The 16296-nt window shown below is 44.1% G+C and overlaps 1 protein-coding gene across 1 annotated transcript; it reads left to right on the forward strand.

Annotated features, from left to right (window-relative positions):
- Positions 1–7454: 7454 nt before the first annotated feature.
- Positions 7455–13502, forward strand: RHOXF2B (Rhox homeobox family member 2B). Its single transcript, XM_058658761.1, has 4 exons — positions 7455–7721; positions 7888–8338; positions 10487–10532; positions 12412–13502. The coding sequence occupies exons 1-4, from the start codon at positions 7637–7639 to the stop codon at positions 13345–13347; spliced, it is 1518 nt and encodes a 505-aa protein (XP_058514744.1). The 5' UTR covers positions 7455–7636; the 3' UTR covers positions 13348–13502.
- The last annotated feature ends 2794 nt before the right edge of the window (positions 13503–16296 follow it).

Below are 16296 nucleotides of genomic sequence, written 5' to 3' on the forward strand. Positions count from 1 at the left end.
TTATTGATTTATTGGAGAGGCTGAGTTACATAGAAACAAATACACACATGAATATGCACACAGAGGAAGATCCTGCATCTGCCGGTTCATTCCCCAGATGGCTGCCATGATGGTCTAGGGGAGACCAGACCAAATCCAGGAGCCTAGAACTTCCACGTCTTTCATGCAGGTGCCAGGGGTCTGAGCATTTAAAGTTACCTTCTGTTGATTTCTCAGGCACTTCCCATCCAGCTCCCTGCTTGTGGCCTGGGAAAGCAGCAGAGGATGGTCCAAAGCCATGGGACCCTGCACCTGTGTGGGAGACTAGAAGCTCCTGGCTTCTGGATCCTGGGTTCGGATCAGCTCTGGACTTTGTGGCCACTTAGGGAGTGAACCCATGGATAGAAATTCTACCTCTTCTTCTCTGTAAATCTGCCTTTCTAATATATATAAATTAATATTTAAAAAGAAATAAATTAGAAGACAACAAATTCTGGCCAGGATGTCGGGGGAAAGGTACCCTAATTCACTGTTTTTGGGAAGGTGAACTAGTAAAACCACTATGGAAGAAATTACTGAGATTCCTCAAGGATCTGCAAACAGATCTAGCATATGACTCAGCCTTCACACTCCTAGGAATTTATTCAAACTAAATGAAATCAGCATATGAGAGAGTTAGCTGTATCACCATATATGTAGCAGTTCAATCACAAAAGTAAGATATGGAATCAACCCAGATGCCCATCTACTAATGACTAGATAAAGAAACTGTGGTGTACACACACACACACACACACACACACACACACACACACACTGGAATACTACTCAGCCATAAAAAATTAAAACTTGCTTTTTGGAACTAAATGGATCCAATTGGAAACCATTATATTTAGTGAAATAAGTCAGCCCCCCAAAGTCAAATATCATGTTTCCCCTCATCTCTGTTAAATGATACACAGAGTACAAATAAATAATCTGTTTGTGTGAGATTGACATCCTGGGGTTTGATTATATTTTATAGCCTTTGTCTATACCCCTGAGGAATAGTAGGTGTTTTTTTTTCTACTTGTTATGTACAGACATTTTTACCTAATGGATTGTCAAGCCTTTGATTACAGAGCAAAATGAAAATACGCCATTATAAAAATTAGGGGGGGGGGGGAGGAAGAGGTGAGGTTGGAAGGAGATTCACAGGTAGCCAGATCTTTCAAACCTCCTATGTATACCTTGTAATTGTGAATATCACACACAACTGCCCAAGGCTGTATGCATGCTCAGTACAGACCAGAGAACTGCCTAGATTTCACCTCTGACTGATTGGCAGGATATACACAAGCAGAAGCTGAAAGGTATCACAAAGAAAAAGTGTTCCTTCTGAGGAATGAAGGAGTGGACCAACACAGAGACAACCTGCAACAACAGGATGGATTTTGTTTCTTTTCTGTTGTTTCCACTTAAGATATTTAGGAACAGAAATACTGAGAACATTGCAGTGGCCACAGAAAATGAAAAACAGACTTCTCAAAAACAAATTGACCAGGAGCAACATGCCACAGGAACAATGAACCTAAGATAAACTTTGTAGTGAAGAGGGGAATCCCTGAGCCTAAGGAACAGCATGATGAAAAATGAGGAAGTTTTTAAAAATTTATTTTTAAAATTTTATTGGAAAGTTAGATACACAAAGAGGAGAAGAGACAGAGAGGAAGATCTTCTGTCTGTTGATTCACTCCCTAAGTGGCCCCAGTGGCTGGAGCTGAACCGATCCAAAGCCAGGAGCCAGGAGCCTCTTCCAGGTCCCCCATGTGGGTGTATGGTCCCAAGGCTTTGGGCCGTCCTCAACTGCTTTCCCAGGCCACAAGTAGGGAGCGGGATGGGAAGCAGGGCTGCTGGGATTAGAATTGGTGCCCATATGGAATCCCGGTGTGTTCAAGGCAAGGCTAGGCTATTGCACTGGGTTCAAAAATAAAGAATCTAAAACAAACACAACAACAAAAAAAACCCAAAATAATTGAAATAACAGCAGTTGATTTCATAAACTGATTTAACTTATTTGTGGGCAAATTTATAAACTATTCAAAGCTGGACATTGTTTTCTATATCAATTTTAAATCAGAAATATCTAACCATCTTTTTTAGAAGTTTCTAGAAAAATCTAGTAAATAAAATTATACTACAAAAAAGATTATCAGAGATATGCATCTTAAACAAGAAATTCTGTGCCACACTAAAATACAAGAAACCATCTCTCTTTCATCAAAAACGGAAAAATCAATTTAAACATTTCCACAAGGACATAAATCGAAGTGACAGCTAAAATTCTCCTATCAAACAAATTCTCTTCCCCCTTTCTTCCTCCTTTCTGTGGTGTTCCTGCTCTTGCACTATGTGCAAGTTCAGACCAACTATCTCTACCGCCTTCCACTACAATCATTAAGACCATTTCAAGGCTGCACATCTAGCACAAAGGTAAAAACAAATACAAGCATCAGTACATTTGTACCAAACGTGTGAGGCAAGAGGACTCCGTGTTTGAGAGCAGTAGTAGGGACCCAGGCCCTATCACTCAGCTGCCCAGGGCATGTTCATTTCCTGGAGTTTGGTGAAGCATCCCCTCTGTCCAGGCATTGACCTGGCAGTTTTACCCAGCCTTCGTCTACTCACAGGCTTCAATAACCAATACCATCATGTTTGTGCACTTGTAGAGGCTCCCTGTCCTGAGTTTTGGTGACGAAATTACAGGTCTTTCAACAGTACACTGGGTTATGTTTGCAAGGAAAGAATCTTGATTGAATTTGAACTGTAATACTGCATCAAGGTGGAGGAATCCACCAGGGGGGAGGGGAGGGAGAGGGGTGGGGGGAATTCCCAGAGCCTATGAAACTGTCACATAATGCAAAATAATTAATAAAAAAAAAACAGTACACTGGGTTATGTAGAAGCCAAGGAAGTATTCAGTCGTGTTTGTACTGTATCTGACTCATGTTCAAAGTATACACATACTCTCTGTTCTTTCTCCTAATTTCTGCATGACCCATGTTGACCCTTCTGGAATGCACAAGGAGATCTGACTTAAGTCACAAAACAAGGGAGGGTTTGCAAGAACACACTGATAAGGGCATCTGTGTATGCAGCCTGTGGCTAGTTTGGAGCCAGGATCTAGAAGCTTCTTCCAGGTTTGACATATAGGTTCAGGGTCTCAAGGGCTTGTGCCATCCTCTGCTGCTTTCTCAGGTATATTATCACAAAGGTAGACTGAAGTGCAGCAGTTGGAATTCAAACAAGCATTCATTTGGGATGGTAGAGTTGCCATAGGCTTCACTTGCTAAACTACAGTGCTACCCCTTATACTCCCTGTTATTTTAAAATAATACTGCAATCACATTCCAACATACACCTGAGGCTTTGGGTATAGGAACCCAGGGATGAATTATCTGAGCATGCACCATAGAAGAAACCTGTGAGTTAAGCTCAAAGATTCTCAAAGTTTTAGTGATGAATTCACATTAGATTTCAAGAAGAGAAATGTGCACAATGGTTAGTACATCTAAGAGTACACACAGGTGCATAGGGGCTTTAATTAACCTTTGGGTGAGGTCTTCCCATCTTCCAAGCAAACTCTCTGCCTCTCCACTCCTCTAGCCTTTTTTCCCATAGAAATTTATTTTAAGATATTTCTAAGGAATAAATACTTTTCTTATCAAATGAATAAGAATTGGATTAGAACAAGAGTGCTAGGATTCTTCCTTAAATACTTGCTTTATAAATACTAGAGAAGTGCTTATATCCTGAATCTTGCATGATTCATCCTATTATGACATCTGTAGCCGCCATTTTCATCATTTCTATTTCATAACATAAATTAACCCATTCTTGTAGAGTCCTAAATGTATCACAGTACTTTGGGCCCAGCACAGTAGCATAGTGGCTAAAGTCCTCACCTTGCATGCACTGGGATCCCATATGGCACCAGTTCTAATCCAGGCAGCCCTGCTTCCCATCCAACGCCCTGCTTGCAGCCTAGCAAAGCAGTTGAGAACAGCCCAAAGCGTTGGGACCCTGCAACCCCACATGGGAGACCTGGAACAGGCTCCTGGCTCCTGGCTTCCTATCGGCTTCCTATTGGTGGGTGCTGCAGCTTAGCCCTGTGCAGTTTGCTCCATCCCAGGCTCCTCTAAACAAGTAGGTGTGATAGCCTAGCCTGAGATGACACACACTTTATCCTGGTTCCTGCACTTGTCAGTGAGCTAAGGTTGGCCTGGCCCTGCCCTGTCCACCCCCTTCCAGATCCAACACAAGCTACCCTATTAGGCCTGACCAACACCCAGGCCTGAATCACATGCTCACCAGCAAGTGCTGTGGCCCACCAGGTCCACTCCCAGATCCAGATCTCACATGTGCCAATGGATGCAAGTCCCCCACCCGGCACAGTCTGCCCCTTCCATCCCAGCCTTTTTATGAACTGGTGGATATTGCGGCTCAGCCTGCCCTGTGTGGGTGCACCTCTTATTAGGTGAGTTGGTGGGTGCTACAGCCTGCACCAACCCCAGTACCCACGAGTGTTAGGAGGTTCCATGTTCATGCCTAGCTCAGCCTGTCACCACCCCAGCTCTTAAGCTAACCAGCAGAAATTACAGTTCCATAGGAGTGGGCCTACATATCCCCCACAGAATCTGCCCTCAGAGCTGGTTCTCTTTCATGCTGGTTGGTGTTATGACCCAGCCTAACATTACCTATCCCCTCTTCCAACTCTCACTGGTGGGTACTGTGATAGAGCCCCGCCAGGTAGGCCCCCAGTGCTAGCTTTAATTTGGGCCTGTGAGTAGTGGTGAGCTGTAATCCATGCAGATTAGCCCAGTTCAGGTCTCCCATGTGGGGTGGTGCACCTGTCTGACCCACAAAAGTCCTGCAGCTTCTGCTCTCTAAACCACTCTGTCTTATACCCCTTGTTTACCGGCAAGTATTGTGGCTTTGTGGATGGGAGTCCCTCAGAAACCATTCCTCACCTGCAACATACTCCCTCAGCAGTCCTTCCTCCCCAATGTCCCCTTTTCCTGATTAAAGCACACGGGTTCCCCGGCTCAGTGTACCAGCACTCCATGCCAGGATGCTAATCCAGGGCTTGATTCCTGCTCCCCGCTTCGTTCCATCCTTGCCTGGGGTCAAGCACATGGGGAAATCTCCAGGATTGCTCCACCTGCCTGAGCACAAGACACAGGTCCCTGCATGCCTCTGCTGACACTATCTCCATCACCCAGTTTCATTAACCTCACAAATCCCCACCCCCAGTCCCCTAGGAGTCCAGTTTCAGGCTGGCCACTGCGACGAGCTGGCTCCAGCCCAGCATTTCTTCCTATAAGGATACTAATCCTATCACATCAGGGCCAAACTCTTATTACTTCATTAGAGGCCCTTACAGGGGAGAAGCTGATGTTGGGGTTGGATTTAAAGCCATTACCAAATCTGCTAGTGTGTGTAGTATGGGTATTGAGGGGAGAGGCAAGTCTCATATTGCAAAAAGGCAATATGAGTTAGTGGGAGGAGTACAGAAAGGATCAAGTTTTGGGGAAAGATAATGGGTCTACTATTAATGTTGCCAAGTTAGCATGCTGGTGGGCTTTGAGAATTTCTAATATGTCTGATAGACAGTTATATCATGTCTGGTGTAAAAATTATCCCTACAGATGTCTGGAAGCTGCAGTTAGGAGCTACAACTAGGACTCAAACTCAGGTTCTCTAGTATGGAACATAAGCAACTTAATAGCTAGGCTAAATGCCTGCCCCTAAACATCAGTTTTTAAAGATATATTCATTTATTTGAAAGGTAGATTTTACACAGAGAGGAGAGACAAAGAGAAAGGTCTTCCTTCCACTGGTTCCCTCCCCAAATGGCTTCAACAGCTGAGGCTAAACTGATCCAAGGCCAGAAGTTTGGGGCTTCTTCTGAGTCTCTAACATGAGTTCAGGGGTCCAAGGATCCCACTGTATTCCCAGGCAATAGGCAGGGGGCGGATCCAAAAAGCAGCAGCCAGGACACAAACCAGCACTGATATGGGATGTTGTGGGTGCTACAGGCAGAGGATTAGCCTGATATGCAATTATACCAGCCTCTAAAAACTACTTTTTTTGGAATTTGGTTTTCTTTTTAAATTTTTGAAAAATTTTTTTCAAGATACAGTTCCATAGCCTCAGGGATTTTCTTTTTCATACTTCCTATTCCCTTTCCCCTCACTGATTTCCCCTATATTATTACAATAGTATAGTCCTTCAACAGCAATCACAAGTCCAACATTCTATTTAAGTATATTATGATATTACATATATAAACAAATGTAGAAAGTCCAGCATCCTATTGTCAAGATATATTTATCCCTCTTTTATTCAGAAGTGGAAATGCGTAATGCAATGTATCTTCAAAAACCACTTTTAAAGCAAGAAACACTTTTAAAGCAAGAAATATATAGCCCTTCTCAGCCTTTACTGTATCTCTTTAAATGGCAGTGAACAAAATGCAAAGCCAAGATCCAGGAATTCCATCCTTCTAAGCCACATGGGTGGCAGGGACCAAAGTACTTAGGCAAGCTTATATTGCTTTCCCATGTGCTTTGGCAGGGGTCAGGATAAGAAGTAGAGCACCAGGGACTCAAAATGGCACTCCAATATGTAGTGCTAGCATCGCACACATTGATTTAATCAGTTGTGTGATAACATCCTCAAAGAATGTGCCTATTTCTACATAAGAGCTAAGAAAAAAATTTTAAAATAGAAGAGATAATAATAAAAAGAAGGAGGCAGTAGCATAAAACTGAGGAACTCATGGTAGGTCGGGGCACCAGCTCAGCAAAACGGTGAATTACCCACAGCAACAACCAGGGGCAAAGAAATATCCCATCTGAAGTTTAAGACAGCTCAGATGCTATAAACATTCTGTATGTCTACTCTCACACTGTAATGTAGACCCATTTCTAAAAGTCTGGAGGTTTTGGGCTTTCTCAAAGGGCATGATTTATTTTCTACAGAGTCTCAGTAGTTATTGAGCTTGAAAACCCAGCCCCCAGCAACGGTTATCAGAGACCCAGGAAGTATGGCCAACCCAACTTCAGCCACTGCAAAACATCAGAACAAGCAGCCTCTGAGCTAAGAATAGTTCATTTCTACCCTCCACCATAGATTTGTTGCTAAATTTACCAGGGCTTGGGCCAAAAGATACTTTTTATAATGCAATGCCCCCCCCAAGAACTCGTGGTAGGTATCTCCACCCTACCCCCTGCAAACTCTCTTGCAAAGCCCTACACAGCTGCTTCGCCCGGGGAGGTAGCCGACCAAGTGGGAAAAACACAGATAAACTCCAATTTGGAGGCCTTAAACATGTAGCCATCCTGCCCTCCCACAGCATTCCTCTTCCAAGAATCCCCACCCTTCCCCCATACACATTTGAGCCCCTTGCAGTAGATACACCTCTAGGACCCAAACCCATAAAACCTGTTGGTGAAGGTCAGGGCGTCCGAAACTAGATACACTGTGACTCGTCTTAGGCGCGAAAACACAAAACGTACGGGCTTGCCGCTCACAACGCTAGCTCCTCCCCGGCGACTACACGGGACTTCAGCTCAGAAGCCGAAGAAGCAACAACTTCTCCAGCAGCTCTCTCGGAATGGAGCCTTCGGACCAGTACCCCAAGAGCTTTGTCACCACAATGCCAGGTCTCGGAGACGACGAGGACCAGGAAGAACTATGTGGTCAGTGCCCGGACAGGCCACATGCTTCTGCCTTGTCCAAGAAACCAGGGTTCCCCGGGGGAGGGATGGCCGCCCCATTCCCGAGAACCCTCAAACCCAAACGCCCTCATCTTTCCCTTTGGTCTTTTAATTCTTTCCACCCCCCCCCCCCTTTTTTTCTTTACAGACATGAGGCTTGCAGGGATCTCATTTATTTTAGATGAAGGAGACACGGAAGATTATGTGGCATTCCAACAGGAGCACGTGGCCAATGAAGGAGAGGAAGGAGAAGAAAGAAGAGGAGGCTGCCAGGATGGCTCCATTGCTCCGGGGCCCCCGGTAGCCATCTACCCAGAGGGCGGCAGCCTGAGCGGTGGAGGCCACTTCCTGGACCAGCAGCTGCGGGAGCTGTTTGCTGCGGCAGCCTACAGCCCCCCAGCTGCGAACAGGCGGGAAGAGAACGCCGGGCACACCACTTTGACCCTAGCACATCCCAGGCGCACCACTTTGACCCCAGCACAACCTGGGCGCTCCACTGTGACCCCAGCACAACCTGGGCGTACCACTTTGACCCCAGCACAACTGCAGGAGCTGGAGAGTATTTTCCAGAACCATCGATACCTCAACAAAGCTGCACGGTAAGCAGATAGCCTGGGAGCGCACCTACTTTGTGGGAAAGTTGGCCTGGAGTGTAGTTTTGGGTCTCCCAAGTTTCCTTGCTTGCTTCCTTCCTGAAATAAGTTACCTCGGAGATTCCCAGGATATGGTCTCCTTTGTTCTTGAGTTCTTAGGAGGGGGTTTGGGGTCATGCTAACAGGAAATGAAGGTAAATGTTTTCATGAAGTATAGTTTTAAATGTTGTTCCTTTATTTGAATTTGCTGCAGATGCACAGAGACACAAATACTACAGGATTCCTATCCACTGGTTTATTTCCTCTAATGCCCACAATGTATAGCCGGAGGACATGGAAACAGGGAGACAGGAATTCAATCCAGGCCTCACTCATGGGTGGTAGAGATCTAACCACAGGTTGATTCAGACACTCCATAGAAAGCTAGACTCAAATGACCTGACGTGGTGTGGGGGTATCCGAAGCAACCTCTTCTTATTTTTTTTTTTAAGATTTATTTATTTTTTTTGGAAAGTCAGATATACTCAGAGGAGAGACAGAGAGGAAGATCTTCCATCCACTGATTTACTCTCCAAGTGGTCACAACGGCCAGAGCTGTGCCTATCCTAAGCCAGGAGCTTGGAGTCTCTTCCCGGTCTCCTACACGCGTGCAGGGTCCCAAGGCTTTGGGCCGTGCTCTACTGCTTTCCCAGGCCACAAGCAGGGAGCTGGATGGGAAGTGGAGCTGCTGGGACACAAACTGGTCCCCATATGGGATGCTAGTGCTTACAAGGTGAGGACTTTGCCTTAGCAGCTAGGCTACCATGTTGAGTCCACAGCCTCTTCTTAACCTCTTTGTCATGGATAATATACTCTTATACAGTATTTTATTTAATCAAATTGAAAAATTTTGTGTGTCTACAAGAAGCAAAGCAAGGGTCCAGTGTTGTCAACTACTAGTTAAGCCAGCATCCCATATTAGAGCACCAAATGGAGTCCAGCTTCTCTGCCTAGGATCCAACTCCCCACTAACGTACCTGGGAAAGTAGCTGAAAACATAATATACCAAACTCTAGGGCCCCTGTCAGCCATGTTGAACACGGGGATAGGATGAAGCTCTTGACACGTGGCTTAGCCTTGTAGGAAGCCTGACAATGGCAGCCATTTTGGGAGTGAATCAAACGGACGAAAGTTTGCTTTTTGTTTCTCCCCCTCTCTGTAACTCTCCATTTTTCTTTCGACTTGTTACGTGTTAAAATCCAACCCTGAAGGAGTGTTAAGCTTGTGATTTTGAATTGAAATGAAGGTATGCCATTGTACAAATTTTAACAAATAAGGGTGAATGTGGGTGGGTGGGAAATGGGGGCAGAAGGGAGCCTTGGGTGGGAAACATCACTATGCTTCTAAAATCTATATTGTGAAATATGTGAAATTTGTTCACTTTATTTATTGATATAAAAATGAATTATAAATAAAGAACCAAGGCAGGGATAAAGGTGAGGGGCCTGAGACTGCCTTTATTAAAGTTTTTACACTTCTGTCCACCACAGATAACTTTTGGGATAATATTTATATTTTTAAGAATAGTGTTACTACCATATTTCTAAAAAGCCTCAGCAGGATATAAATAGTGTGCTGGGTGGAGAGGAATTAATGGGACACATACAAAGGCGGGGGGAAGAGAATCCCCTATGTTTATAAATCACTATTATGAATAATGTGAAGCTTTTTACTCATTTTATATAAATTAAATAATTAAAAAAAACCGCGGGGGCAAACATTGCAGGAGTTTAAGATGTAGCTTCAAAAACCACTTGCCTATATGGGAATCCTGGCGTTGGAGTATCAGCTGTGCTTCCCATTCACTTCTACATGGTGATGCAATCTGATAGGCAACAGATAAACAGCTCAAGCGCTTAGGTCCCTACCACCCATGTGAAAGACCTGGAAGGAAATGCTGGCTCCTAACTTCAGCTTTCCTGGCTGTTGTGGGCATTAGGGGAGTGAATTGGTGGATGGAAGATTACTCTTTCTTATATCTCTATCACCGTCTCTCTCTCTCTTTCTAGGGGGTGTATGTGTATATGTATCTAATTTTGAAAATAGTAAGGAAATAGAATCAACTATTTGATCCATTGCTTAAAATACTGAACACCTGTGATATTCTGCCAACAGATTGGAGCTGGCGAGACGCATGGATGTGACTGAGGCCAAACTGCAGGTCAGTACACCTAGAAACAAAACCTAACTCCTCAACATGGCCAAGTGGTGTGTTTATTTAATTTTTCCTGCTTGTGAAACTGATTTAGCATTTGGGGGTCACTATGGATATAAAATGGCATAATGAAACCCTAACAATTTCCCATTACCAGAGAAAACAACTACTAAGGGAAGAAAAGAAGATACGTAAGTGATCTTTTTCTCTTGTAAACATAGATGACTCTTGAACAATATATTACATAAAATGTTTATATTAATGAATAAAAACATTAATTATGCATAATTGTAATGCTGCTTTTATATATTAAAATACAAAGATATATCTAAATTATAAATCCATGCTCAAACAAGTGAGTGTACTTATATATTTTATATTACCCATATATTATCAACTAAGCTTTCTGATTCAAGCATTCTATAGGGGACTTTTTTGAGAATCACATTGGGGCTAGGACTGACTTGGGGATTATTGAAATCTGAATGTACCAAAAAGCTATATTATAAGAGGAATCATTTGTAGTCCTAAATTATTTCAAACATATAAAACCAAACGTAGGCGTTTTGCTTAAGCAGTACTTTTGTAAACATTTAAGCCTTGGTGTGAAGGAATAAACCTCACACAGGACACACTGCTAAGCTGTAACTGGTGGGAAGGCAATGGGTTGTAAGGCCTAATGTCATATTGTCCTGCTATTGAATTTGCAAGACTGGTAAAGCAGTGTGGAGTCAGCCTTAGATGGTAATCTTTCTGGAATTCTTTGGTGTGCTAGCCTGCAAACTTTGCTCCGATTTCTCTTGAGAAATCGGTCCCATCTGGAATCCAATCTTTCCTCTCTATAGTACTGCTAGGCAGAGGTAGGCTTTGAGGAAGTTAAGGCTGTCGGTCACCAGCTTTCACATCCAGCCAGGTTCTTCTTATTAAATGGTAACTTCAATAAGAAGTGTCTTCTTTTTACATGCTCAGGCAGCAAGCACTAATTTGTAGCTCATGCCATCAGAAGTGGGTTATTTTAGACTAATTGCCACAAAGGAATTTCTCAAGGGAAATCAAAAAAGAGAAAACATCCCTTGGAAGCATCTCTCCTTTTCTTAAAATTTCAAGAGGTTTCAGGGCATGCATGACTCGTACCACTTGGTCACCCTTGAAGGAAAACCTGTGTTTAAAAACAACCTGCTCCATTACTGAAGATGTGCTTTTCAAGGTGGGGTTGTTCCCTCTCTAAAGAATCTAAAGGCATGCAATTTTTAACCAGTAGTCTAGATGACAGATAATAATTTATGTATTGATGGGGGGCAGTGTGATATTGTGGGACACGTCTACCTGGTGTAAGAATCAGCTCGGGTTACTTAGGCTAGCCACCAGCTCAAACACTTACCATTTCTCTGTGATGAAAATGCCTGCAGATCCGACTTCTAGCTCTTTTGATTGGTACAATACAGTGTTGTTTGCTGCAATCACCCCTGTGTGTCATGGCACACCAGAACACTTTCCTCCCATGCACAAGTCTGGCATGGTGACATGTGCCTGGTGGCAGCTGGATTGCAGCTCAGGATACAGATGAGCCAGGTATGGCAATCACAGAAGGAATCTAGTCCTATTCATCAGTCACTGCAGCAACAATCCATGTGCACAGAAAGATGCAATTAAAGGTAGGAGGAAAAAGACAAAGCAAGCAGTGCACCAAGCCAAAGCTGAGCACATATTTGAGCTCACGAATGGAGGGGGTGTTCTTTGCCTTAGATATTTGAGTGAGAATGAAGTAGCTTTTCACAGCAAGGAAAAAGGGTTTAAGACACATAAAGTTGTCTGTTGTGTTCTTTCTTTGATGACTAAATGCTCAATGTACTAAATCAGTCTCTGTTTTCTTCTCTGATTGAAGGTGTGGTTTAAGAACAGAAGAGCCAGATGGAGAAGACGTCAGAGGACCTTTAGAACCAGAAATCAACTCCCTGAAGTCCAGGACAATCCTGTCAATACAACCGCAACTGAGTCCAACTACACCGTACGAGCTTGGGACCAAAATTGTCCATCAGTCACTCCATCACGAATGTCGTTGTGGCAGCCCAGGTTGCCACAGGTATCTATGTCAGAGTCTATGCTGATGCCAGAGCCACAGCCAATGCCACCGTCTGTGCCACGCCGCATGCCATCTTCTGTGCCATACCGCATGCCACCATCTGTGCCACAGCCCATGCCATTGCCTGTGCCACACCGCATGCCACCCTCTGTTCCACACCGCATGCCACTGTCTGTGTCACAGCCCATGCCACTGTCTGTGCCACAGTCCATGCCACCATCTGTGCCACACTGCATGCCACTCTGTGTGCCACAGCCCACACCACCATCTGTGCCACAGAACATGGCACCTTCTGTGCCACTGCCCATGTTGCCACTGGTACCCATGTTGGTGCCTGTGCTGATGTCAGAGCCACAACCCATGCCACTGTCTGTACCACAACCCATGCTGACATTGGTACCCATGTTGGTGCCTGTAATGATGCCAGAGCCACAGGCCATGCCACTGTCTGTGCCACCACTCATGCTGACACTGGTACCCATGTCAGTGCATATGCTGGTGCCGGAGCCACAGCCCATGCAACTGCCTGTGCCACCACTGATACTGCCACCTGTGCCACAACCCATGCTGCCACTTGCACCACCACCCATGCTCCCACCTGTGCCACCACCCTATCCTCTGCTGTTCTCACCTCCTCCGCTTTTGTATGTCACACCCGTGACTCATTTTATCCAAGACCTGTGTGGTAGAATCTGGCTCTTTGTTCCTGTCTGCTGTTTTGAAAACAATTTTAATTAAGGAATATTCTCTGTGACATTTTTTCAAAAATTTTTGGAAACCAAATGCAAATTTTATATGGCATAACATCATGACCAATTCATCACATGCCTGTTAAACAAATAAATGTAAATGAAAGCACAATGTCATTGACCCACTTTATGTCACAGTTTTGTCTTTTCAATAAAGAAATTGACAGTGAGTTCCATGTACAATTGATTGAATCACATGAGCGGTATGGATGGAAATTAAATTAAGGATGGAAATTACTTTTTAAAAAATGTAATTCAAGGGTCCGGTGCCATGACACAGTAGCTTAAGCCTCCACCTATGGTGCTGGCATGCATATGTGCACCAGTTTGAGTCCTGGGTGCTGTACTACCAATCCAGCTCCCTGACAATGCACCAGGGAAAGTGGAAAATGATCCAAGCACTTGGACTCTGTATCTACTTGGGAAACCTGGAAGCAGGTCTTGGCTTCTGATCAGCCCAGCTGTGGCCACTGCAGTCATTTGGGGAGTGACACAGCAGATGGAAGATTCTCATTCTTCCTCTCTCCCCTTGCTTTGTAAATCTGCCTTTCAAATAAAACTAAATCTTAACAAAAAAAAAAACTGCCATTTACACTGTGGCTGGAAGCCTCCTTCCATTTGGTTAGGTCCTAGGTCACCAACAAGGGCTGCGCACAAAACAGAAGCTGCGTGAGCACACAGAGCAGGACTCCACGGACCTACAGTCCTTCCACCTGCCTACCCAACACTCCACACTCATCCCCACCCTGCCCCACTGGGACCACATACATCTGCCAGATGGGGTGGTGGAAACTCCTGATGAGAACAGCCTTTCAGCTCAAACCTGGATCCATCCTTGCTGCCAGGCTCAGGCAAGGCACCAGACTCCAAGGAATGCCTCCCCACAGGGCCCTCGAGACCTGTTGGAGCAGTAACAACTGGGCAGTGAGCTGATAGTCTCCCAGTTCTGTTCACTGCTGGCCCTTGGCATGGGGAGGACGTGGGGATATTATCCATGACAGCAGGAGAGTCCTACCCTTGCAATGGACATCAAGAGGACACGCCGCCCAGGTCAGGAAGGGGTTCCCTTTCCTGTCCACAACCCCCAGAGGTGCAGTGCATGTTGCTGTACTTTTCATAGCTGGTACACTGTCACTCCTTCAAATGTTGCTTATCACCTTCAAGGCCACTGAGAGAACCCTGGCTCCAAGTAATTAAACACTGAAAGGGATTCTGTTGGTTTACTGCTGCCTGAAGGAAGAAATAGTCTGAGAATTATCTAAAACAGTTTAAACAGCAGTTAGATCTTGGCTTTGTGTTGAGTTTTAACTTGAAATTTCCTTAGCTAAATACACCAAAAAACAGGCTGCTGGTGAAGAAACCAAGCCCATTTTAAAATTCGCTGTTTCCTTTCCAGCAATGCAAGGCTTCCACAAGGTGGAATTTTATTTGAAAGTGGACTTGTAATTAAAGCAAATGAATTATACACCTAATATTGGCTAGAACAGCAGAATTTGTTATACACATCTCAAAAATGTGCTCTCATAGTCATGTGGCATTATTTTTCACATGTCTGATAAGTTATCACTGAGAAATCACATCTGAGATACTGTTCAGCTTCTGGTAGACTAAATTCTAGAGTTCCAAAGAAAACCTCTTATGCCATAAGCAAGGAAAATCAGTAGAATTTCATTCATAATATCTTTTAATGTAAAATTACAACAATGAAAATTAGCTTTGGACTTTGTTGTTGGTATCATGTATAGTAGTACTATTCAATGCAGTAGGTAAGGAACAATTCACAGATCTTTCCCTGATGAGTGTTGGTGGCGATAGAACTGTTAAATCCTTTTCCCTCCCCACTCATTATTAGCTTAATCAATTATGCCTACACTGTGGTAAATGATATACTGCATAATTTACATTAATTATCTTATTTATGTCAGAGCAAACCTTAGATAAAGGAATGAGTTTCTGTTGTTACACAGCACAATAGGGAGACTGTATTTCACCATGACCTAGAATATGTTGTGTGAACAGATAGCAGAGAGAAGCCTCAAGATTCCAATCATAAAGCAACTTCAAATAAGATGAAACATTGATTACCCTGTTTTGTTTCAGTACTATCATGTAAGTGCACTAAAATATCACACCATAACCCATATATATGTCCAATTATTTTTAAAAGATTTATTTATTTATTTTTATCGTAAAGTCAGATCTACAGAGAGAAAAAAAGAGAAAAAGATCTTCCATCCGCTGGTTCATTCCCCAAGTGGCCTCAGCATCTGGAACTGAGCTGAGCTGATTTGATGCCAGTAGCTTCTTCCAGGTGTCCCACATGTGTGCAGGGTCCCAAGGCTTTGGGCCATCCTCTACTGCTTTCCCAGGCCACAAATGGACCTGAAAAGGAAGTGGAGCAGCTGGGATATGAACCAGAGCCCCTATGGGATCCCAGTGCAGTACATGCAAGGCAAGCACTTTAGCTACTAGGGTACCACTCCAGGCCTATACAACTATTAATAGATTTTTAAAAAACCTATCTTCTATGTAACCATAATAACCTTTCCATATTTAATAAAACTGACACTTTTAGAAAAGCAGATCTTAACAATGGGATACAATGCAGATTTTTTAAGATTTATTTATTTTTATTACAAAGTCAGATATAAAGAGAGGAGAGACAGAGAGGAAGATCTTCCATCCGATAATTCACTCCCCAAGTGACTGCAACAGATACGAAGCTGGGAACCTGGAACCTGGAACCTCTTCCGGGTTTCCCACGTGGGTGCAGGGTCCCAAATCTTTGGACCGCTTTCTCAGGCCACAAGCAGGGAGCTGGATGGGAAGTGGAGCTGCCGGGATTAGAACCGGCACCCATATGGGATCCTGGGGCATTCAAGGCGAGGACTTTAGCCGCTAGGCCACACAGCCGGGCCCCACAATGCAGATTTTTACA

This window comes from Ochotona princeps, chromosome X (assembly GCF_030435755.1).
Source record: "Ochotona princeps isolate mOchPri1 chromosome X, mOchPri1.hap1, whole genome shotgun sequence".
Taxonomy (NCBI): Eukaryota; Metazoa; Chordata; class Mammalia; order Lagomorpha; family Ochotonidae; genus Ochotona; species Ochotona princeps.